General features: G+C 41.8%; 1 protein-coding gene across 2 annotated transcripts in view; it reads left to right on the top strand.

Annotated features, from left to right (window-relative positions):
• The window catches only part of lrp1ab (low density lipoprotein receptor-related protein 1Ab), a 130,665-nt gene that overhangs the window by 45,747 nt on the left and 58,628 nt on the right, over positions 1 to 26,290 (top strand). For both annotated transcript variants that reach the window (XM_058410521.1, XM_058410522.1), the window contains exons 4-20: positions 4,265 to 4,384; positions 5,314 to 5,442; positions 5,572 to 5,826; positions 12,597 to 12,759; positions 14,169 to 14,391; positions 15,525 to 15,714; positions 16,281 to 16,424; positions 17,951 to 18,187; positions 18,430 to 18,610; positions 20,793 to 21,015; positions 21,108 to 21,297; positions 22,199 to 22,327; positions 22,841 to 22,981; positions 23,733 to 23,858; positions 24,051 to 24,167; positions 24,579 to 24,659; positions 25,542 to 25,709. In XM_058410521.1, the coding sequence (XP_058266504.1) occupies positions 4,265 to 4,384; positions 5,314 to 5,442; positions 5,572 to 5,826; positions 12,597 to 12,759; positions 14,169 to 14,391; positions 15,525 to 15,714; positions 16,281 to 16,424; positions 17,951 to 18,187; positions 18,430 to 18,610; positions 20,793 to 21,015; positions 21,108 to 21,297; positions 22,199 to 22,327; positions 22,841 to 22,981; positions 23,733 to 23,858; positions 24,051 to 24,167; positions 24,579 to 24,659; positions 25,542 to 25,709 (2,817 nt within the window). The remainder of the gene's footprint in view (positions 1 to 4,264; positions 4,385 to 5,313; positions 5,443 to 5,571; positions 5,827 to 12,596; positions 12,760 to 14,168; positions 14,392 to 15,524; positions 15,715 to 16,280; positions 16,425 to 17,950; positions 18,188 to 18,429; positions 18,611 to 20,792; positions 21,016 to 21,107; positions 21,298 to 22,198; positions 22,328 to 22,840; positions 22,982 to 23,732; positions 23,859 to 24,050; positions 24,168 to 24,578; positions 24,660 to 25,541; positions 25,710 to 26,290) is intronic.

Below are 26,290 nucleotides of genomic sequence, written 5' to 3'. Positions count from 1 at the left end.
GTTTCAGCAGGTTTGCTTTCGAATCGATTCCTCGAATATGACAGAAATCAAGAGTTTTCCTCCCATCTCAGGCTTCCCACAGAGCACCATTAAACCTATTATTAAAACATGGCAAAAATATGGCACAAATTCAAGTCTGTCTGGCTTATTCGCTTAGGGGGGTGAAGACTTGCACAAGGTGCCATATGTCTGTTAGAGTATTTGTTGACGTTGCTCTGTTGTAGAACTGCTATAGTCTGTATTCTACTACCTTACACCCGTACACATCCTAATAGTTTCCCTTTCTCTTCCTTTCACCTGCTCGTTCTCTTGGGGAGAAACACACACACACACACACACACACACACACACTGCATGCACAGGCAAGCTAACAGAAATGTCAGCTATGAGAAATGTCAAAATGTAGTACACACACACACTAACTGTTGACTCCTGCAAAGTGCCTCCCATGCTCCTCACACAAGCAGGCTGATTACAGATTTAAGGGTTTAATGCAAGGCTTCAGGAGCACCAACAGATTATCATGATTCAAGCCCCAATTTTCTAATGACACACCAAACGATTAGCCCGCAGAGTCGCTCCGGGTAATGACAGCTGTTCTTCAAACGTTTTCTGAAGATCTCCAGCAATCAGTTTGATCATCACCATCATCAGTCTTATCATCTGAGGTACAAGTCATTTGCTGGTTCGAATGCTGATACCGTCTAGAGGCTTCTCTCAGACTTTTGGACATGTTCAGATATAATTCTAGCACTTGCAGGAAAAAAAAGCAAAACTTTTTAGGGAACTCCACTGGCAGTTTATTCTGAAACACAACACGCTTCTCATGAAGGCGGTAATGTGAAAGCTGTCATGAGGACCAGGACGCGTGACACGGCACTGACCCAGAGACAATTTCCCTGAACGTGAACGCAACTCGTACTCTCTAACACAATTCTTTGTTCATATTAATATGAGTCATTGTACCACATTCAGATAGACTCACCATATTCAGATACTACCTTTTTTTGATGTATTTATTTTTCTACTGCGAATTTCCATGTTTGCCCTATATGCCCTAAATGTACTTTATTGTACTTTCTTCTTTACCTTAGTGTTAATTGGCTATTTTTATATCGTCATGAAAAGCATTTCACTTCGTGTCGTACCGTGTGTGATTGTGTATGTGAGAAATAAAATTAGAATCTGATCCATCAACACAAATGCGGTGAAATCAGACCAACACATTTGCACTCTGATTCGGACCGCAGTGTGTAAACCACTTAATTCTATTGCCAGAGCCTAGGTTTGCCGGTGCTGATCAATAGAATCGATAATGTGTTAAAAAATAATCAATAACCTTCTGTCACGGCCCTTGAGGGACACGTGGAAACGCTGATGTGTCCCTGTGCAGAACTGGGCTCTTAAATCGTATGTCATGGCTCGGCCATTTATTTGTAATTCCTTGAAAGGAAAAAGCATAATAGTGCTACACATGCAGGAATCCCTCCGGCTAAACCCAGGAAGACCACTTCATGGTTAACGTCTTTAGCAGCCCCCCACCGCACGCTCGACAGCTGCGCGAGCTTATTTCTGTACGAGTAACACGCCACGCTTCTTATAGCATGTGTACGGTGGAGGGGGCGTGTTTTGAGGGCGAGGAGGAAAGCGGGCCGGGATTTGGACGTTGGGCAGGAATCGATTCGCTACGGGCTGTACTGTTTAGCCACATATTCTCCTCGCTTGACACACACACCACAAAAGAGCTATTGTTGCTCTATGGGCCTTGGGCTTTGTATGATGAGGACCCCTATTGTCCCTGTGTGTGGGTGTAAGTGCGAGATGGAGGAAGACACTTTTTTTTTCTCCTTGTTCATGAGTATGTGAGCTTTATCAGTAACTGATGAAGCACTGACGCTTGTGCATTGTGTTTTCACTCTATCTGAAGTTGATGGACACACTTCTTGTCTATGTTTGGGTGGCGGTGATGTTTGGGTCCCTTTTTTTTTTTTATTTTTTTTTTTTGGATGGGAACACACCCTATCTCACTCTATCACTTTTGTCTTTTACAGAGTCATTCTTGTATACCTGGACAACCTAAAGATCTGCATGTGCTAACTGTGGATGTTACCACATAGAAACCATGAAGATAGCGGTAGATGCTTTATGGATGCACTGCAATCGCTAAGAATAGTTGTTTTTTTTTTTACTCAAGTCTCCATCACTGAACAGATAATAACCAGTTGGATACAATAGACTTCAGGTTAAAGCTATAATGAAGCCAGAAATGACTCTCATGCCTGTTCTCATAAGTCACTGGTTACACAACTTCACGTTCTGACTCTATGGTACAGTTACAGCAGAGAAATGATTTATAATCACGCTCTCCGGTATCACCCACATGAGAATGGTTTCTCTGAGTCTGGTTCCTTTCAAGGTTTCTTCATCGTATTGTTTCGGGGAGTTTTTTTTTCCCTTTTTTCGTCACGGGAATGTCTTGTCGATTAACAAATACAGAGGAGAAATGTCCATACTACAAGGCATTAGCATCCTTCCTTCCTTCCTGGCATTTGTCCAGTGGGTTATGTTTTAATGATGGTAATGGTAACAGACCACTAACTATCTTGTTTCTCAATGACATTCAGGTTTAAAAACTTAATCTGGCATAAACAATGGCATGTTTAGGAGAAAAAAATTACAAGTTTGAGAAATGCATAAGGTGGTATTTGACTTCCCAAAGAGGACAGTATGATATACACTGATTAGCCATAACATAATGAGCGCTGATAGGTGAAGTGAATAACACTGATTATCTCCTCATCATGGCACCTGTTAGTGAGTGGGATATATTAGGCAGCAAGTGAACATTTTGTCCTCAAAGTTGATGTGTTAGAAGCAGGAAAAATGAGTTTGACAAGGGCCAGATTGTGATGGCTAGACGACTGGATCAGAGCATCTCCAAAACTGCAGCTCTTGTGTGGTGTTCCCAGTCTGCAGTGGTCCGTATCTATCAAAAGTGGTCCAAGTTTGAGGTGTTGACTTGGCCTCCAAATTCCCCAGATCTCAATCCAATCCAGCATCTGTGGGATGTGTTGGACAAACAAGTCTGATCCGTGGAGGCCCCACCTCGCAACTTGGAGGACTTTAAGGATCTGCTGCTAACATTTTGATGCCAGATACCACAGCACACCTTCAGGGATCTAGTGGAGTCCATGCCTTTTTGGGTCAGGGCAATGTTGGCAGCAAAAGGGGACCTACACTATATTAGGCAGGTGTTCATAATGTTATGCCTGATCAGTGTACTTGCAACTATTTGACTACTGCTTTGACTTTTTTGAAGAAGAAGAAATGTAATGAAATGCATTGTCATCTACATCTAAAAAAGTATTATAAAGGTTTGGGTTCGACCTTTACCAATCCCCCTCTCTCTCTCTCTCTCTCTCTCTCCCCCCCCCCCCCCCACTCACTCTCTCTGTGGGTGTGTGTCGTGGGTGGTCAGGTCAGAAACATTTTAAAGCATTCGGTTCTGAATTGGTTCCAGAGTGGTGGGTGTACTACAGGAGTGCAGATAAACCTGAATGTTAGATATGGTTGCCAGATAAAATCTAAATTCCCCCACTTTACAGGTTGACATCAAAGTGTGGACAAGACGCCAGCTTATATTTTACGAAACCTCTCATATTAGACCTGCTGATGTGCGATCTTCTGAGTTCACATGACCCCAGCTATTAACAAGCTCTCTTTCATTAATAATCCTGTTAAGATGATGATTAGTATGGAACTTGTTTGCCGTTGGGGTGGGTGATGTCAGAATGATGTCATTATAAATATTTGAAGACATTTCTACCACCTTATGCTGTTAACACTGGCAGAAGAAATATTTGACACATGGAAAAAATTGTGATGAAATAAAATAAAATAATTAAAACTTTTTTCTTTAATTCAATATATAGGTTTGCTAAATGCCAGACAATATGGATTTTTTTGAAATCTATAAAAATGTTTCATAATTTTCTTTGTGCTGCAAAGGAGGGAAAAATACATTTTTAAATAAATAAATACATTTTACAATTTTATCATTTAATCAGTTTTTGTATTATTTAAATGGCATGTAATATTTAAAAACATTTCATTTTGCTGATCATTTCTGATTCAAGTGTATTGTGTTCTAATTTATCCCAATATCAATGTTATATCATCGTTTTTCACCTTACACGTAATCCGCAAACTTGCGTGAAATTGCGTACCAGTTGTAACTCATCCTTTCTCCTGTTTTGTGTTACAGAGTTTGTGCATAACTGCACCGCTATGGTCTGTCAGGACAGCTGCGCCATCACCCCCTCTGGACCCAAGTGTTACTGCCGGAGTGGCTTTGAAGTCGGAGAGGACGGCAAGGTGTGCAGAGGTGAGGAGGCTTCCAGGTGTTCACTTAACTATCAGAACAAACTGTCATAGTAGATGGAAAGAATTTTTTCATTCATTATTTGTTTCTTAAGGAGCCTTTATTTGTCACGTATACATTACAGCACAGTGAAATTCTTTCTTCGCATAGCCCATGTTTGGGGGCTGGGGTCAGAGCGCAGGGTCGGGGCCTTGCTCAAGGCCCTGGCAGTGGCAGCTTGGCGGTGATGGGGCTTGAATCCTGATCTTCCGGCCAACAACCCAGAGCCTTAACCACTTGAGCTACCACCGCCCCAGATTAACTGTTTAATTGTTGTAGTATTTTGCTTACATGTTGCCACACCCACTTACTTTCTCAATAACGCCTTTTAAAGTCTAGCCTACATACGCACTCTTTTTTTTTTTTAGTGGCTTAGTGGTTAGCACATTGGGGTTTGGTGGTGTTTCGTTCCTGCCTCTGTGTGTGTGGGCAGTGCTTCACAGATTTCCAGGTACTCCAGTTTCCTCCCCAGTCCCAAACACCTGCGTCGTAAGCTGATTGACAACTCTAAATTGTCCATAGTGTGTGAATGGGTGTGTGTTTTTGGGTGTGTGAGATTGTGCTCTGCAAGAGAGTAACACCTTATCCAGGTTGACCCCCACCTCCTACCCCAAGTCCCCTGCGATAGACTCCAGGTTCTGCATGACCCTGTGTAGAATAAGCGGAACAGAATTAGATGGATAATAATAACAACATAAAATCGTTTGTGGTTAATTTTGGAGAAACACACTCACTTCCACTTCAGTTTGGAAAGTTTTGCTAATTTGGTTATTTGGTCTGGTTACTGGTCTATAGATATTTTTATCACCTCATAGCCTCAGCAGTTCTGTTGTCTCTGCTGGTATGTAATGTTTGTGTGTGCCGTGTCATTCACTGTGCGTTCTCTGCGACAGATTTTAACGAGTGTGCAGTGTACGGGACGTGCAGTCAGACCTGCACTAATACAGAAGGCTCCTACACCTGCGGCTGCGTGGAGGGATACCTGCCTCAGCCAGACAACCGCTCTTGCAAAGCCAAGAATGGTACATTTCACAAAAAGCTATCTTTCACTCCACACTTAACTTCACTTAAGTTTTGTGTGATGACCCGTGATCACAGAGGCATGCTGTGACTTTTCACTGTACGTTGACTCGGACATTCTTGAATTCCAGAACCCGTGGACCGTCCCCCGTACCTCCTGATCGCCAACTCGCAGAACATCCAGGCCACATCTCTGAATGGCGCCAACCCCATCTCTGTAAGCACGCGCAAGACCACAGCTATGGACTTCATCTATGCTGAGGAAACTGTGTGCTGGATCCATGTAGGTGATGCACCGAGTGCCACCATGCTCAAGTGTGCCAAGTTCCCTAATGCCAAGGGCTTCACTGAAGAGAGGTCTATTAACATCTCCCTCAGCCTGCACCGTGAGTATTTGTTTCACCAGTCAGTTGGTTTTCTCCATTAAAGGAGCCATTTTTCATATTTAGAGCCTTCTAGTGCATAGAAGGGAAATCACTTTCATGAATTTTCAACGAAAATAGTGCTAAGTCTTTGCTAATCTTTCAGCTGACTGAAACTCCTCTGTGGAAAAATACATATGGGTTATCCCAGAGGTGAGCAGCTGTTTATGGACCAGAAAACATAAAAAAAGAAGCTTGGAACAAAAAAAAGAACAAATCCCAGTGCATGCAATGTCGTAAATCACAGTATATATATATTTTTTTTAATTATCTTTGGAAATCATTTACTTATTCCTCGTCTAAAAGACAAGTGAAAACTACAGACTGCAACGTTAAGGGTGCATTAGGTAAGATGGCCCACCTTCCAGTTCTGCCCATTTTAATGAAACCTCCATCACTAGATTCTGGAGTTTTTCCAAACACAAGCACTCCTTCCAAATCCAAACACTTTTTTTCTCAGCCACTTAATCCACTTGCGCTAATTGTTTAAGCCATGAGGAAATGCCTTAAACGTTTTTTTTTCCCCCACAACATGTTCCTACTAAGTAAGAAACTAAAAATCTCACCTATTGCGCCTTTAAGATATCTCCATTAATAATGGGTGATTAGGGATACTGGGATTCACACTGAGTCTGTAATAAGGACACAATTTCAAGATCTTTCTGTTCCGGCATCTCAACCATCATCTGTTAAACCTAAGACAGCATGATGATCAGATTTGACCACCATATATAAACAGTATCAGATGCTGTATGCTGATAAAGTTCCTATAAACTCTATTACCCAATCCTGTTATCTAGACTTATTATACTATGATGTTTCTTCAAAAGATAAAAATCCATGTTTTTCTACACCGCAACACGCTTAGTTCCCATTAAGATTTTACTCAACCTCAAGCACAAAGTCTCCTGCTTCCTCTGATTTTGTCTGACAGACAACTCAGGAGGGGAAAAAGTGCCCAGCCAAGCAGGTCTGTTCTCCGTACAGCGAAAAAGAAGAGAAAAAAAAAAGTCACATGCTGACATGGTGCTAAATCATAGTGGCCTGCATGCTGCATTCTGCTGCTGTTGCGTCTTCGGTGTGTTTCCAGAAGCAACACACCCACATAGTGTTGTATTTGCTTTCCACGTCAACGTGCAGGCTTAGGTTTCATCCGGAGTATGCATCACACGACGTTACTACGCATGTGCTCTGATTCGTAGTCTGTTTAATATGAAGCAGAAAAGTCACTTGTTCCCGTGAGACGTCCAAAAAATCAGACGCACTCCGGATCCACAGCGATCCTGACCTCGCAGCCAAGATGACTGAAAGAATAAATAAATAATATCTATTCACAGTTATAATGGAACATGGTTTTTGTTCGTGTCTGATGGTCAAAGCATTTATAACTGGAGGGTTGTTTTTTTTTTTTGTATCAGGTCCCTTTATCCACAGATGGCAAGTGCTAAGAAATGCAGAGAGAAACCAGAGATTCATGCTGGGATAATCTAGGACCGCATTCAACTTTTCTCAGTCCCTAAATACTGCATTTACAGCATTCCACACATCGCCATGCCTGGCTTCCATCAGCTTCCATTCAGAGCTGTAGAGGATGAATATCTTCCATATGTTCAGAACCAAGTAGCTGCCTTGGCTCTTATCCTGTTGAGAGGATATTTTAATAAGGTCCTGCTACATACACACAGCTTCAAACGTCTAAGTAAGCAACGATCTTGACCGAGTGCTGCCAAGAATCACCTCATTTTGATGTCTAAACATTAATGATTACTTCATAGCTTTAAATAACAAACATCAGTTTGACGAGGTTATGTTTTGTTTCATAGTAGGGGTCTATTTTACGATTTTCGACAAACGCCAATGACTATGAACAGATGAGCGATCTGGTTTTAAGCAGCAAGTAAACGCTGTTGAAATGTCTTTATACTTTGTTGTCTTTGAGCCGTGTCTGTGAGAACTCTTCGCTTTCTTGATCAGCTGCTAAATAATTAAGGCCGTAGCAGCAGATCAGCAACAGAAGCCATGATGGCCATGTTTAAACTACAGCAGGTTTTTTCATACAGTGATCGGTTTTGCTTTAGTATTGTTCGAGTCCTGGGTTTGATCCGATGGTGTACTTTGCAAGATTTAAATCTGGATGATGGGATGGACTTTCAAAGGCTAGACCTTCTCTTTTCATTGTGACCCACAGATGGACAATAGAAAACGATGACTCATACCCTTCTTCCTTTTTTCCATTTCAATCTCCCTGTTGCCGAGCTCTTGTTTGATTTAAAAGCAAAAAAAAAAACATCTACTCTGTCTTTCTTGATCACATAAAGGAGTTTGCGTGATTTCTGGCTTGATTGTCCCGGCGTATTCACAGCAGGTCTTACTTTCCATGACTCAGCCTCCCAAGCTTTGCAGAGCTTCAGCTGTCTATCCCAGCACACAAGAATGCAGATCAATGAGAAAAAGACTACATCTTGCTTGGGGGGTTTTGGAATGTCTTGGAGTTCCAGCCAGGCTCAGCTAAGCCCGTTTTAAGCTTTAAGCTACAGATCCACTGACGCTTCTCAGCTGTGTTTCTGGAGCAGATTTGAGAGGGTTTGATGTTCCTCCCTCCTTTAGAGGAACTCTCTCTGGAGGCTTGTGGAGTCAGATGTGCGGGCTTTTGGGCAAATTGATTCGTTTTAATGAAGCACTGAAGTGTGACTTTGGAAAATTCACCAGCTCTGTGGTGGCTCATTCTTGCACCAGATGTTACGTGTTATTGCGGTATGCCAGGCATACCATAAGGCATGATTCACTGCAGTGATATGAACAGTATTTTGTTCGGTTACTTAACACCAGATTCTGTGAATCATGCATCTTGTGAGATTTTTAATTGTGAGATGAATTGCCTACTTTATGAGAGGGTATCAGATGTTTTCTTGTACTAAAGGAATTCCAGACATGAACTTCTGCTCCCACTCACAACTGGGGCCATAAATCTTCAACCTCTGTTCCCAAGTTTACGTTAGACTATTAAGGCAGATGTTATTGCTGCGAGATTCGTAGTGACTCCATGAACCGGGGTTGCAAAATACCAGGAGGTCTTTGGTGAGTGACATGGGGTCATTTACCTGGAAAAGGACAAACGTGTAGCAGAGAAAGCTTGTCATTTGGGTCATGCCAGAACTCAGCCTAAAGGCACAGAATGGAAAGGCCGAATGGACGTTCTGTTGACTAGCCAGAGATTTCCAATTTTACACGGAGCAGGGGATTTATAATGGCTGCATGCTGAGCAGATGAGCAGTCCAGATGTGCCCTCATGACCAGGCTCATCTGTGAAAATAAACATGACAAAAAAGAAGGCCGACAGACACAAACTAGCGCTGTCCTTTCAGCCTTTTAAAGCGAATGCAGTGCACCGTGATAGAAGTGTTGTAGGAACCATTGGTCTTAGTCATGTCTAAGTGTCATGTGCTACCATTTTAACACGAGACCTCATTGTCCGCAATTGCAGAAGGCATCTCGTACTGGCTTGTGAATGCTCCTTTTTTTTTCTTTTTACAGATTTTGGCAATGGTAAAAAGTTTGCAAGCTGCTGGTTGCATTTAGCTGGTCATAGCATGATTCATGTTTCTACTTACCGGAATGCATCTGGTACTTTGTCTAGCTACCCCAGCAACGCATGCATATACTTTAACAATCAGCCCCCTGTTGGATTTCTGCCTTGTCCTTCAGGATAGCAGGATAAGATTGGCTTCTTGAAGGGAGGAATGTAGAAAAATCAGAACTACCTTAGCCGTTAAAGCAAACGTGTTCTGGATATACATTTATGCATTCAGGACCCAAGACCTGCAGTTAGTATTCCTTAGGAGAGGCATGCATTTTCTCAAAAGTCACCTTGGCCTTTTAGCCGAGGAACTGGATTTGTCATCATCAGCATGCACATTATAATTTTTTAGGTAGCCCCATGTGAACCATAGTCTTCAGGACTTGCCAGGTTTCTAGTCTAGTCTAGTGTCCGTTATCTGATGCGCTTGTGTGTGTCTGAGAATCTGTTTAAGTGGTGTGGGATTAAAGAGAGCCGTTCATTCATGGAGCAGTGGGCAGCGTGTCTCTGGCCGCACACACTCGAGCCTTTATTTCCCTTTGTGTGGCTCATGTCCTCACTGCTACCCCCACCATCCTCTCTGTGTTATTGATACCATTTATCTTTTAAGAACCTTTTCCCAACTGCTGCTTTAGAATGTGTCTTTTACGCTCCAGTTACACTCGGTCATTGCCACTTGGCTAGCTTAGGCTAGGTGAATGGTAATTTGGAAATTACAAGTTCATCATTACAAGATACACGAGCGATTCATTGCTCACTTTCACTGACTGTTTTGAGCTCATTTTCCCTCCTGAGAGGCCTCCACTCCCTTCACCAGCCTTGTGCTTTTCCTGTTAGCCCCTGAGTAATCACAGATGTTCTTGCAATGCTTGCTGTTTCACAACAGCTTCCCCATCTTCCACTTTGTGTGGTGAAAGGGCCAGGATTAAATGAGAAATGTGTGTAGGCTTGTCCATTCTCTGAGAAAGTCAGGACATTTTACTAAATTTTTTGAAACCCCTTGAGGTCGAAGTTCCTAATAAAATGTTAACTGTGCAGCTTTTGCTAGAGAGTAAAAAGTGAAAGTTTTTCATTCAAGTAGCTGTGAGGAAGCAGCACATGGAGAGAAGACTTAAGCAGAGACACAGGGGGTGGCTGTGGTTATCTCTCAACAAGTCTCTGGTTTGTGGAAATTAAAAGGGGGTAAAGGAGGGAGGCAAAAAGTGAGTCTGTGGTTTGAGATGCTTAAGGGAAAGTTACAAAAAATATTCTCTGAAAGCAAATTTGGTGTCCCTGAGAGCAAATTTTAACTAGAATTATTCCTACCAGGCAGTGAACTCTTACTTTGTATGAAGACCTAACTCATCCATTGCAGCTCTACATATTGGGGTTTTTTACTGCCACCTCTGGACCAAACCGTTCTGAATACTGTACATTATGTAACAAATGACTGCTCAACCTCATTCATGGAAGGCTCTAAAAAAAAAAAATCTTAGCAAGGCCTGTGGTTCCACCCTATTTTCAAGCTGCTTGGCAGATCATGGAGGGGGTGGAAGTGTAGTCCTTCTCTTACCATGCATCTCCTCTGGTGGTCTTTTGCATTGTCTGTGCAAAAGGTTTTTTTTCTGGAGCCATACATTCTAAAGCCCAACTTGGCACTCCTAACTGTACCCCAGATCACTAAAGTATATCAAGGCCTCTTTGAAGCATTGTAATTTAGGGGCCTTGATTTGAAGTTTGCAATGGGAAGAGCAAGTATGCAATGCATCTTTGAACACTTGTAGCTTTGGGCTTTCGTTTGAATAATGTGAAGAGAAGAGCGTATCGAGTCTCTTTCAGAAGGAACCACACTGGCGGCCATTAAAACAGCAGGCAGCTTGGACCACACTAGGGCCTGCCCCACACAGCTGGGATCTGGAAGGACCCCCACAGAAAGGCCTCGATTGTCCCAGTGAGGGAGTAACAGAGAGAAATACACACTACGGACTTTATTGGTGTTTCAGAGCACTTCCCAGAACTGGGGGGTGTCTTTATGGGCAGCAGGGTCTCTGTAGTCTTTGTTGATCATGTTTGGATCATATATAAGGTCCCGTTCTCACACACTGGTCCAGAAAGACAAAACTAACTATAGTGATGACAAGCCTGCTACTAATCCGATGCTGTATTGTTTGTACTTGACTCTGCTACCATTTCTATTTGCGTGTATGCATCTGACTGCCACGTATAGAGTGAATAATAGTCTTGTGACAGTGAGTCAGTGTTTGGCACATGTACTCACAGATTCATGCTCTCACAAACACACACACACACAAGTACATGGACATGCATGCATACTCAGTAATTAACAAAATGAGCTCAGGGAATAAAACTGCAGCTTCATTGCTTTGTAGTAAGATAATTACTGTAACTCTGATCTTTTGTCTATACTTAGATGAAACGAAGCAGGGGAATCTGGCATGAGCAGGAGGGCCTGAGCGTGTGCATATGTGTTCATGCCTCTGTCTTCATGCATCTGTGTTAAGGGTTAATGGTTTTCCGTGCTTCCCTCAGGGCATGAGCTTGTGTCTATGGTCTATTCAAGTCACCAATACCACACAGCATTCTTTTCTCATTAAATCTCCCAGACATGCATGTCCTTGCCTCCTCACCTTCTTGCTAGCAGGCTGTTCCTTGTTGTCAAATGAGGAATGTGCTGATATTTAGCGTGTGAACCGAACCAGCAGGCTTCTCCTCAAGCCTCATACCATTTCTCCACGTGCTTTCTTTATTCATCAGTCTTACCTATAATCAGAGTGAAACATTTCCAGAAACATAGGATGATAACAGTTTATACCCATGACTCACCATTGCTTCAGTAAATAATCTCACCATGATACTGTTAGAACTGTTGCTGTAATCGTAAAGATTGTCCCGTGCTCATCCTGGACTCTTAGTAACAATATGCTCATACTGAACTTCCTTTCAGCACACTCTGCTACAACTGTAGATGATCTGTAGTCTCACGCTCTGGAGTCACCCGGAAGTTCATGGGTTTCCTTTTCGGTCTGGTCCTGCTCAGAGGCCATGGTCTCTGGCTTGCCCGTTAGGGATCAAAGTCTGCATCCAGATTTGTAATAAGGTCTATTAGAAGTTGAACCAACAAAATGGCTAAAATAGCATCCTTCGCTTCTTCTCCTAGATGTGGAGCAGATGGCTATCGACTGGCTGACTGGAAACTTCTACTTCGTGGACGACGTGGACGAGCGCATCTTTGTGTGCACCAAAGATGGTGCCACTTGCGTCATCTTGCTGGATCTGGAGCTTTACAACCCCAAAGGCATTGTGCTTGACCCAACCATGGGGTAAGTCTCTCTTCTACCATCTGTCAAGATGCACAGTTTGGTGTGGGTTTTTTTTTTTCTTTTTCTACCACACCTGGTTTGGCCAGATGAGTTGAATCCATTTTGACTAGAAAAATCACCAAATGGCCTCATGTAGGACTCAAACACCAGAGTTTCAGGTCCACCAGGGCTTCACTGGTATAAAGCTCTGCTCTCATGTAGAATTAAGTGGTGTGGGTTGCATTTCTGCCATGCACTCTTGCACACATACATGAATTATGCTAGGATTATTGTTATTGAGTAATTTATACCATCACTTCCCTTTTCTTTTGGTGTCACTCCTCTTTCAAAGTTCATTATGGTCAGCAACAAGCTAGAATGGTTTTATGTACTGAGTATGACCCAGGCAGATTAGAGTTTTCTAAACTCCAAATTGGAGACACATCAGTGTTTGTGCACATCATCCATGCTCTTAAGTTCAATCAGAGATTTGAACAAAATGCTGGGCTGTAGTTTAGTTTAAAGCAGATTCAGAATTATTTACATAAAAATTTGAAGAGCTGAGCGACAGCCAATGAGAACATAAGACTTCAGCTCCAGCAGCACTTCCTCAATTAATCTCTTCCATAATTTGTTTTGTACACCAATTCCTTAGATAATCAATCACTTGACAATCTTGATAATCACTTGACATTTAGGATAATAAATCCACTTGGCATTTAATTCCAATTAAGTAACAATCTAAACTGCTATCCCATGTGCCGGTCTTAACAAAGTATTTGATTTTATGCTGCTGATGCAAAGCCGTCCATGACTTGAGATGGTGAGACAATGAGAGCATAATAGTCTTTCCTCTCTGTGTGTGAGGGGAGGCATTAGTTTCTCTTGCCTGTCAATCAGACACTAATCAGTTGTGGGTGTCCATGAGACTGTGTATGTGGAAGAGGGCAGAGAACATCTTTGTAGCGGTACTATGTTTACCTAGCATGAGGAGAAGGAGGTAAATGAGGTAGCTAGCTTCACATGTTTAAATTAAGTATTTGTTTGCCTTCATTCTCTTCTGTTGTGTGATTGTGGAAGAAGTCTAGTGGGTGGGGCTTGGATAATTATTTTTTTGTTCAGTCCGGTCAGCACCTTTACCATATTTCTGTAACCTGAGCTAAGACCAGTATATGGTTCTTCTGTACATGTATATGCGTGTAGCCTGTTTTGAAATCTTTTGTGCATCCTCTAACATGCATATTAAATAGGACTAGAAGAAGAGCAGGTGTTTGTCATGCAACACAGTTATGCAGCTTTCATGCATTACTGCTTAATGGTGCAGTTGGTTCTTGTTTTTGTTTAGTCTACACTGGAATTCCATTCAGTGTTTGTGGAAAATCGGCAAGTCCGTAGCGGCCTGAAGTCTCCTTTTTGTTCCTTGTCCGCAGGAAGATGTTCTTCACTGACTATGGGCAGATCCCCAAAGTGGAGCGCTGTGACATGGATGGGCAGAATCGCACCAAGCTGGTGGACAGTAAGATCGTCTTCCCTCACGGTATCACGCTGGACCTGGTCAGCAGGCTGGTGTACTGGGCCGACGCTTACCTGGACTACATAGAAGTGGTGGACTACGAGGGCAAGAACCGACACACTATCATTCAAGGGCTGCTGGTGAGAGGAAGTCTGGGTTCTTTCTCTCATAGACACACACACAACTACGCCCACACCTACATAAGGCATTGTTTGAAAAATAAACACCGCAAGTTTATTTCTAATTCAACACTTCGGTAACAGCAATGTTTATGGTCCAAGCAGACTTTACACAGTACACATTCTCACACACACACAAGTCTAAAGTGCGTGCAGTTTGACATCCCCTCTGTCACACAACACACACACAGTCAGTGAAGCAATTGCCGTCACAGTGTCATGTGAGAGACACCGCTGATTTTTTTTTTTTTTTATTTGTGCAGTCAGAAAAAAAGGCAAACAGTGCATAATGTTTGCTGTGATTAACACATTTTTTTCCACCTTTAGAGAACTGTGATGTAGTTCGGCAATGTTGCGTTTGACTGGAACGTTCTGGTAAAAGTTGCTGCTGTAGCTAGTGATGACAAATCTGCTGAATAAGCCTCGAAACACGCAGCTGCTAATCCCGGGTTACTGCGGTTGTCACGCTCATGGTTTTCCGTGTTTCATGCCTGATCAGCTCTGTTATATATGTGACTCATAACCACAAATTCTTCCCATTATAATAGTCTTTTCAGACATGCAGATTTGGAGCTTTTATTTTAACTGAAGAATTGATTTTAAAAAACTGTTCAACCAAAATAACAACTGCCCTTCGACTTCCATTAGCGAGTTGAGCGCATGCTGGATTTCTATTTCTGTGTCTTGTCCCAGTGTAGAGGGGAAAAAATGAATATTTTTATATGTGCTCACTCTAAAGGAAGCCTTTTTTTTTTTTGCCCCTGATGTTGAAATACAGCTCTATTAGTCTGTTATCAGGCAATCCTGACAGATTTATTTCTGAAATTTTGCCTTTAAACGGTGCCAAGGGTTGCATAATGTTGTTTTAAAAACATTGTTATGCATCACAACTTTTGACATTTTCTGAACGTGTTGCCAAAGATTTCCAAAATGAGCATGTAAGCCAAAAACATTATTGCTATAATCCATAACCCTCCGCAAGGCACAGACAAAACCACAGGGGCAATTACCTTCATTTATTTGAACGATCCTTTTATTTAAAGAGAGTCTATGAAGGTTTATTTGTTTACCGTGTCTCTTGTGCCTCCTGACAGATTGAACACCTGTACAGTCTGACCGTGTTTGAGAACTATCTGTATGCCACCAACTCGGACAACGGGAACATGCAGCCCAAGACCAGCGTCATCCGCGTCAACCGCTTCAACAGCTCCGACTTCCAGGTGGTGACGCGGGTGGATAAAGGTGGAGCCCTGCATGTGTACCACCAGAGACGCCAGCCTGCAGGTACAGAGCCTTGAACTGAACCCTTACTCATGTAAGCAGGCCAAAGCTAGTCTGTATTTCCAGAATAATTAACATTCTGACGTAGGCTAAATTACACTGAAGTGTTCCCCAGTGAAACCTTTTTTTTTTTAAAGCTAACACAGGTTTCAGGAAGTAAGACAGAAGTTCAGTGTGCGTCCTGGAAAGCTGAATGACTTCCATGTTTGATGAATGGAAGCTTAAACTTGAAGCAATGTTCACACATACAGTGATTTTATCTCTGCATGTCACCAGTCGCTGTACTGTGAAGTCTATGGCTGGTTGCCATAGTAATAACATTTATCAGTGGGCGATGCAACTAGTATTCCACTTGACCACAGATTAGTTTCTTGCTGTTAAAACTGAAAAGATTTGCCATTTGTTAATAAAATTCACTAGGTGTATCTATGCATCATGAAGGGAGAAGCAGTGTGTGCTCTTGTTGGAAATCTTTCTGGAACGTTCTCCGGCCGCTTTGATAGCATTACGCATTTTTAGGCATGTCTGTGAGTTGATGGTTGAAATACTTCCTTGTCTACCCTCCACAGTTCGCAGTCACGCCTGCGCTCCCGATCAGTTCGGCAAACCCGGAGGATGTTCCGATATCTGCCTGCTCGCCAACAGCCACAAGATCCGCACGTGCCGCTGCCGCTCTGGCTTCAGCCTGGGCAGTGACGGCAAATCCTGCAAGAGTGAGTGCACGCTGCTCTGCTTAGCTCAAATAATTTATTTATTTTTTATTTTTTTATTACATGCACCTTTCGATTCTCGCACCTGATTGGACAGAAGCTTGGAGAGCAATCTTGACTACTTTTCTGTGGGAAATCATAGAAAATGTAATTGTGCATAATTGGGTCGGATGAATAGAGAATACTGAGTGGAGACCTTGGAGGGTATTAACATGCTGGACGAAGTGAGGATGAAAATAAGGGAAATTCGATGAGCAGATGAAATAAATAAGGGCCATTAAAAAGAGGTGAAAATAGGAAATAATGGGAATTCAAAAAAAGCCAAAATCTTATCATAATGGGAAATTCTTCAGGCACAAACTTCAGAAATATGGGAGGGGCAGATCCACAGACTTATAGTACATATATACGGGAAAATTTCTGAGCTAGATCAGATCACTCTGGGGCGTCCTGATGAATTGATCTGGGGTTGATTGCTATTTTGTTATGGACTTTTCCTTTTCTCATCCATGGCTCTTGTGAGTATTATTTTGTTAAAATCTTTTATTGATTTGAGTAGTTTAAAAGATGCAACCATTCACCTCATGTTGCAGAAATACGTGACATTGTGGCATAATTCAATTATACAAAATTTATAATTGACTGTTTGTTTATTTAACGTTTATGGAAGGAGTCTCCATTCTCAGTGCTTCGTAACAGACTTTAAGTTTACAAGCCTGTGCTCTATTAATGTTAACCAGGTTGCCACAGTAACTCCTTCAACTGATAAAAACTCATTCATTGCTTTTTCTTTTTTTTTTCTTTTTTTTTTAAGAGCTCTTGAACAGCTGGGTACATCTTTTCCAGTTCTCAAAGCTCAGGCTGTGGTGTCTAAACAAAGCCTTTAATAGAGAAATGGCAAACCTGAGAAGCATGCTCATTAAAAATAAGCACAAGTGAATCACACACACACACACACACACACACACAAAGGTATTCACAAGCAGCCACGGAGAGTGAGAGAGCACTTCATTTCAGACTTGCATGCACTTTCCCCCTTGCTTGCTTCAGTGAAATTAAAAGAGCCATGGCGGTTTAAAATATTAAAAAAGATTATTAGGATCTGTATTTTATTAGTATTAAGACAATTTGTGTTTAAGTAAAATGAGAGAATTGTGTGTTGTGAGATTTGAGATTTTTACCAGTTAGAACTGTGTGCAAATGGAAAAAAAAAAATACATCCATTGAAAACTAGCAGTAAACCAATAGTGTTTTCTCTCTTGTATTTTTTTCTTTGATTTCATGTCTCCATTTAAAAAAAAATTGTAATAAGGTTTCTTTGTGTTGCTTCATTTTAAAAGCAGTACATTCATCTGCAAGGCCAAATCGTTCACAACTATAACAATGGTACCTTAAGATAAAAAGGATATGATTCGCACACTGATGTGACCAGAATTGAGTTTTGCTACATGGCTGCCTTCGTCAGTTTATGAAGTGTCCTGCAGTGTTTAACCAACCCATTCGACTGTACTGCCTTTCTGCATTCTCAGAACCAGAGCATGAGCTCTTCCTGGTGTACGGGAAAGGTCGTCCTGGGGTCATCCGAGGCATGGACCTGCACGCCCGCGTATATGACGAGCACATCATTCCTATCGAGAACCTGAACAACCCCAGGGCTTTGGACTTCCATGCCGAGACGGAGTTCATCTACTTCAGCGACGCCACCACCTACACCATCGGCCGGCAGAAAATCGACGGCACTGAGCGGGACATCATCGTGAAGAGCGGTGAGGCTTTTTTTCTTCAGTAGTCCAGATTGTTTGTATTGATAGTTCTATCGCTGTATTATACTAACTGGACGTTCAGGGTGTGGTCTTATATAGGGCTTTTTACACTTAAGCTCCACCAGTCGCATTTTGAGACTTGGTTATTTATTTGAGTTGGTTTATATTTCAAAGATATATTTTTATCTTGGAAAAATGACCCTGTTATTCCATCACTCATGCTGCTCACACCCGTGTCCTTGTAGGAATCCACACTGTCGAGGGCATAGCAGTGGACTGGATGGGTCAGAACCTTTACTGGACAGATGATGGACCAGAGAAGACCATCAGTGTGGCTAAGCTGGAGAAAGCCTCCCAGACACGCAAGACTCTCCTTGAGGGCAAGATGACTCACCCCCGTGCCATAGTGGTGGACCCGGCGCACGGGTAAGAGGAAATTATAATCTCTGCATGGATTTTTAAATCTACATGCAGCTGTTTATAGATTAAATTGCATAATAGAAAACAAAGTATTCTGGGAATACATCTGTCCCTCCAGAATTTCGCTGTGGACGTGTTTAATTTTCCAGGATTCTTCTTTTAAACTACTACCAGTGAAGACACACATGTAATTACTTTCTATGATGCACAGGAATCGAAGAGGGCTTTGGCCGAATGCAGGATGGGATAATGTCACATGATGTGGCTCAGATATGCACTAATTTTCATCAATTTTGCTTCATTTTACTTTGCTTTAATTGTAACATCCTCCATGGACTGATATCTGTACAAGTAGATAAAAGAGCTCTTCCACTGAAAGGGAGCATGAGCATGCTATTGTTGGGGCGAGTAGGAGGTAGAAAAGCTCCATAATCTATACATATCTACGTCGTGCTCACGAACAAAACTGGTGAAGGACATCACTATTTTTAGGCAGCTTCATTAGTGCAGTTAAATGCAGATTAAAAAAAAAAAAAAAACAAGAAGAATGCATCAAACTGCACTTTAGTTATCAGACATACTCTTTATAAAGAGTTTCAGCTTCAGTCAGGTTTTTTAGGCCGGGCAAAAAATGCACAAAAGAATAATTCTATGTATAATATTACACTGTTTAAGAGTGCACCTTTAAATAGTGTTCTTGAAATGCATTCTGGACTGAAATAGTTGTTACTGGAACTAAAAGCACGCAGCATTTAAGCTCACATCTGTCAACCGAGCCTTTCTTATAGTTCAATGAGGATGCAAAGTCCAAAGCAGCATCTAGGAGGAGTTCCAATAGTAACCACGAATCCAAATGGGATCGAAAAGTGGGAAGGTATGAGGTGAAAAAACAGTTCTGTGCACACCTCTATGCTTCATAATATAAAAGTCATATGAAAGGGATAAGAAAGAAGATTCAAAATGATTTCACTCATCAGTTGACTCCATCACTGAACAGATACAGTGGAAGCATACGAATTTAATTAGTTCTGGAGGCGAATTCTTAAGGCGAAAATATGTATTGCAAAACGAAAGAAATAATGTAAATGCAGATAATCTGTTCCAGCCACCCAAAAATATGACCAATGCGAAGCGTATGTAAACTGTATGGCTGCTTAGAACTGTAAGAACTGACCCAAGACGAGCATTCCATGTCAAGGTTCCTAACAGGAAGTCGTGCCACCAAGCTTGGGCTAAGAATATAACAGACCACCCATCAAAAAAGTGTGAAAAATCATGTAGCTTTTGAACACATGCTGTGTTGGTATTTTGGGTGGACTCTTTCAAAACAGCTTTCTCTGGGGAAAAAAAAAAAAAAAGTTAAATTCATAAAAATTCATAGTAAAATTCACATTCAATTCATAATAAATTCATAAGTTCATTCGCTTGGCTTTCCACTGACGCAAAGGTTTTCAACGATTCCTGGACTTACCTGCAACTTAGCCAGCAGTTCAGTTCGGTTTGTTCGTACACTGAAAATGCTTCGTATGCCGTGCAAATTTCTTGCAAAATTTCAATTCTTAGGAGATTTCACTGTATTGGCTTCAACAAAATGGAATTAATATTCAAACTAGAATGAATTTCCTAGGACATTGTTATAAAAGGGAAATTATTCATGATCACGCTCTCCTGTGTCACTCGAATGAGGGTGGGTTTCCTTTTGAGTCTGTTTCCTCTCAAGGTTTCTTTCACCCGTCGTCTCCGGGAGCTTTTCCTTGCTATTATCGCCTCTGGTTTGCTCGTTGATACATGTATATTTATCATTTGTATCCTGAATTGATATATTTCTTTAAAGCTACTTTCTTAAAAACATTATACAAATCAAACGAGAATTGACTTTCATACACAAATCATTTTTTGCATAAAAGTGTCAGGTGTTTGGTTGGATGCATAATTGGTTTTCTCTACTGCATTTCTTGACCATGTGATTTGATATTTTTGCCACTACCGCCGGTTACTTGGCATCTCTCCACAGCAGCAACTCCTGAGTGTATTAGCCAACTAGTCTAAACAACCCATACAATGTATGACAAATTACTATATATCCCCATGTAAATAAATCAAATTTTCACTGGCACAGCAGTAATAATTTTATATGAAATGAAATCTTGTCTGGACCAGTAGTACAGATGCACGTGTTATGTTTCAGGATGATGTACTGGAGCGACTGGCAGGAAGACTCGAGAGACGCCAACCGCGGTAGCATAAGGAAGGCATGGATGGACGGCTCTAACTCCGGGATCCTCATCACCTCCAAAAACATGCTGTGGCCCAACGGCCTGAGTCTGGACATAGAGCAGAACGTGCTGTACTGGGTGGACGCTTACTACGACCGCATCGAGATGGTGCTGCTCAACACCTCTGAGCGCAGGGTGAGAACTTTTGGATGTTTCGATGTTTGGGGTTGAACCTTGAGCTTCAGTTTGTAAGTATAATCCTGGTGCTTTGTCCTCTGATCGGCTAGACGGTGTACGAAGGGCAGGAGCTGAACCACCCCTTCGGCCTTTGCCACTATAAGAACTTCTTGTTCTGGAACGAGTACCGCATCGGAGGCATTTACAAGCTGGATATGACGACGAAGAAGGTGACGCTGCTGAGGAGCGAGCGGCCGCCCATCTACGAGATCCGCACCTACGATGCCCAGCAGCAGCAAAGTACTGAGCTCGTCCATATGAAAAGCTGATCATCTTGGGTCATTTAAGTATATTTAGATTGCATGGAAGATTTAACTGAAGAATAAGTGTCAGTCCAGTGTCAGAACCTACAATCATAGTCGTAAACACAGACAGAATATTTCATCATTAATTCCTTGGAACAAAATTGTAATATCAGTCTATGACACCTTTGAATTTATGATTCAGATCGGTCAGAAGGTGTTGATGAATTCTAGACAGTTGTGCCAGCTGTAATTCAATTCACTGCGTTATATTAATGTACTCATTCTAATACGTTATCATACGCTCTATAGTAACTCGTTCTCAGAGACTTGCCTGAAAGACACAACAAAACCTAAGGCCAATAGTTAAAGGATATAAAATGTGCTGTTTAACAAAGAAAAACATAAAAGCATTGATATGGTGAAGCTTTCACTTAGATGTTTATTTCTATAAGGTGTCTTCTCTTTGTAAGTCAGTTTTAGTCATCAGAGGACTATTTTTGGTCTTCAAGAGAGAGAAATGAGACGAGGCAAGTGAGGGACAGACTGTTTATAGCTGCTATAACGTGTATGATTGCAGAACCTAACTTGTCTGTGGATCTTTTACCAGGTTAGCGGTGAAAGTATGTCAAATGAAATTAAAAATAGTTACAAAAATTTGATCTGTTGGTTAATTTTTGCGCTATAAGAAGAATAAAACGTCAGGTCATGCTGTTATTGGAAAGTAATTCATTTTGGGGGAATTCTGTTTCTATAACTGTACACTCTACCCATCACTCTATTTTTTGTCTATATGAATTTTTTAAGAAGCAACAATGGAATATGGAGTCTGTTTATTGTTGTTATTAATTGAGCTGTTGTGGTCTGAAGTGTGTTTTTGCTGCATCTGTGTGTTTCAGCTCCAGGCCATAATCCATGCAGAGCCAACAACGGTGGCTGCAGCAGTCTGTGCTTGCTCACACCTGCAGGTCGTACCTGCGCTTGTGCAGATGACCAGATTTTGGACCTCGACAACAAGACCTGTAAAGGTAGGGCTAAGACACAATTTGTTTTGTAGTTCAGTCTGGGGCCACCAGTGGCCTGTGAAGCATATCCAAGTGATTATTAGGGGTCCAAGCACCAATGGCAACACCCTAATGTCTTCAATCAGTGGAAAGTTCAGAAATATTATGTGAAAACTTCAGAAAATGTATGCATACTCAGGGGGTCTGTGGAATTTAAAGGGGTCTTTTGAAACAAAATGATTGAGATCCCCATCCTAGTTAAAGGTGAGGTATGGAAATTTCACCTACCAACATCCACCCCATCAAGAAAAGATGGCGTCTCTCCCCGTACATTCATAAATCTTTCTCTAGCATTTAGGTGTTTTATTCTAAATAGTACGAGTATGAATTTTGAGGGGGTGGCATTGGAGAGAGGGGCTTTATTTAGATTTTGAGTTGCCTTTTATGTATTCTGTATTTAAATCTTTAGAAGCTCTTATTGGCTCCATTAGGCTTTGGTTGTATCAAAAGCTTCATGCCACACTGTTGTCTCCACAGCCAACCCGTCTTACGTCCCCCCGCCTCAGTGCCAGCCTGGAGAGTTCGCCTGCAAGAACAACCGCTGCATCCAGGAACGCTGGAAGTGTGACGGAGACAACGACTGCTTGGACAACAGTGACGAGGCACCAGAGCTCTGCCGTGAGTTGTTTTTTCTTTTATATTGACAGGATTTTAAAAGAAAAAGCATCAGATTTACAAACTGAGGTAATGTCTACACATATGGGTACTTAATGAAAATCCCTGATAAATATAATGAGCGTAAACATGTTTATCCATATTAGAACTAATCCTGATTAGATTTTTGTATTTGTATTGGGGATGTGGCAAAAATGATAATCAGTGACACCTTTATTATGTTATATTGACAAATTATTGCAAAAAACGGTGGTTGCATGGTTTCAGGAACAAATGTCATGCCCTCTTAAAGCAAAACAAGACTCTGAAATTCTTTTATCCTCTAATGAAATGTTTCTATCCTGACGGCCTTGGGCTCTTAACAGATTCCTCCACCCCCATCCACAGGGCACCTTCATGATCAAACTGCCAAGTGATCAAATATCTTTTGGACAAATTGGTGTTCATTTCTTTATTTCAGTTCCAGAGACTTGATGCCAAGGCACACTGAAGTTGTTCTGGTGGCTCATAGTGGTCCAGCACCTTAAGTCATGTTATATTGTGCTGGCGATGCCATAGTCTAGCTACGAAAAGAGAATTCTGAACATAATATTCTACCTTTACATTATAATATTCCACAGCCCTAATACGACTGTTATTTTGGGTCATTATGATTAAACGAGGAATCAAAACGTCTGGACAGTTTTGCATTCATTCATTTGCAGTCATTCATCCTAGTAGGTTGCACTTACAGTATATCGTCTCCCTCCATCAGACCAGCACACTTGCCCTGCCGATCGCTTCAAGTGCCAGAACAACCGCTGCATCCCCATGCGCTGGCTCTGTGATGGAGATAACGACTGCGGCAACAACGAGGACGAGTCTAACACCACCTGCTCAGGTACGAGACGCACCATCGGTACCCAAATAAGGCAAACCCACAGACATGTTTCATTTTATTGTGTATACTATCAGCTGTTTATGGCTGAATGTAAATTACAGCAAACTGGCTAATGAGGAATAGTACCGAAGCTCACTCTTCTGAATGGGGACGAGGCCCGGGCACTGACCAGTCTTTGTGTTTCTGTTCCAGCTCGTACATGTCCTCCTAACCAGCACGCGTGTGCCAGTGGACGCTGTATTCCTAAAACCTGGACGTGTGACCTGGACGACGACTGCGGAGATCGCTCAGACGAACCGGCTTCCTGTGGTAAGTGACAGTGAATTTTTCACATGCGCTGAATATTATCTAGCTACCTACAATGAATTGATCAGTTGACATGACCTGTGTAGTTTAATAAGAGTCAATGCTTCTTGGGGAACCGGAAAACCTCCTATGTGATCGTTAGGGTTGTATATGAAGTTTTTAAATCTCATCTTACAGTATAACTCCTAGTTAAAAGATGATGTATGAATAAGTGATGATTCACAAGATAATCATTATCACAAAGCTTCCCTGATGGAAAAATCAGCACTGCCTGCTTCCTATTAATGGGCTTCTTACTGTTCGTAGTGAGCATTACGGCTTTAGGCTGTGTACTCTCATCCTCTCTCTCCTACATCCTTTCTCTCTCTCTCTCTCTCTCTCTCTCTCTCTCTCCCTCCCTCTCTTGGACTGCAGCCTACCCGACATGTTTCCCACAAACCCAGTTCACATGTGCCAACGGGCGCTGCATCAACGTTAACTGGCGCTGTGATAACGGTGAGTGAACCTTTGACCCCAATTGTTTGTTCCAAATTCTTTCTGTGTCACACTACTTTCATTTACTCCATGCGGTTTTATTGGATTCTTTTTTTCTTTTTATTGCTGTTTATTACTCCCTGGGATCTAGAGAGATTTTTTTATTTTTTTTGCAACCAAGTTCAACAGACTTCACCCTGGAGCACAGATGGACAAACCCTTACTACAAACCCTGGCTGCTTGTGAAAAGATTATAACTTATCTAGGCTACTTAATAATAATAATAATAATAATAATAATAATAATCATTAATAGTTGGCTGGCAGACAAGTAGATTCAGTGTGCTGGCATTTTAATCATTTGGCAAATGACCAGAGGAAGAAAAACAGTAGTGGTTATTGATTTTTGCTATGAATCCCACCCCTTGCTGCGCTACACACATCAGTGTTTTCTAATTAGCGTGGATCATCATGAATCATCATCAGGGATGATGGACAGGTGTCAGGCCCTTATCTAGCTCGCCATATGTTATTACATTGTAGCAGCTAATTATTGCTAACTGAATCATGGGTAGCACACTGGAGCTTTCACTTGCATGCTAATAAACTTTGTAACCTTTATAAATAGCAAAAGAAACGTTGTAAAATGCCGTGGTATTAATTTGTAGACTGTTGATCGTGGATTTATAAACGCGCCATGGTAGGCGAGCAAGATAAATGCGCTGAGATTAATGCTAACATCTGTAGCTAGCTAGCATTTGTTTCAGTAGTATAATGTCACTCAAAGAAGCGACAGTATAATGATCTGAAATTTTTTTTGATAGTCCGAGTGTCTGCTGTAAATATACAGCCACTAGGAGTGTAAAGGATGAGTTCAACTGCTGTGTCTATTGACTGTGTATAGATAATGACTGTGGAGACAACAGCGATGAAGCAGGCTGCAGTCACTCCTGTTCCAGCGTGCAGTTCAAGTGCAACAGCGGCCGCTGCATCCCAGAGTACTGGACCTGCGACGGAGACAACGACTGCGGCGACAACAGCGACGAAAAGAGCGCCAACTGCACCAACCAGGGTGAGCCTTCTCCCAGCCCGCTTAGACATTCCCGGTCTGCAAAGACATCTGGCTCCTCGGCAATTTCACTCCGCCGCAACATCTGGAGCCGAAGCAGTTTCGTTGTGGAACTGTTTAAAGAGGAATCTGATTTCACTTCCTCAATCCATGTCTGGTTCCAGACTCCACATCCTGGGGCAGAGTATTTTAAGAATGCTGACTTGTCATCACTGAAATACTGTTTCCTGTGAAGCACCAGGCTGAGAATTTTTACTCCACACTTTTTTTCCCCCCTCTCTCTCTCAAACTTATATTTAGCAAAAAGATTTGATCGAGCAAGGCATTGATTGTTTCTCTGTTCCTTGTAGTGCAGATTTACACTATTATCAGGAGTTCACGATGCATTTTTTTTCCTCCTTTTCTCAGTAGTTCTAATTTGTTGATTCCCAACCACCAGCCAGATCTATCTATCAACTATCATACCATTTGTGTTCTGACACAAATAATCCCACGCTCTACTATGGATGCTGTGAAGAAATAATCTTCAATAACCGTAACAATCTGAAACCAAACGCAAATTAAATGCAACATATGAGCGGCTT

Source organism: Hemibagrus wyckioides, linkage group LG15, assembly GCF_019097595.1.
Source record: "Hemibagrus wyckioides isolate EC202008001 linkage group LG15, SWU_Hwy_1.0, whole genome shotgun sequence".
NCBI lineage: Eukaryota > Metazoa > Chordata > Actinopteri > Siluriformes > Bagridae > Hemibagrus > Hemibagrus wyckioides.
This window is presented reverse-complemented; position numbering and strand designations above follow the sequence as displayed.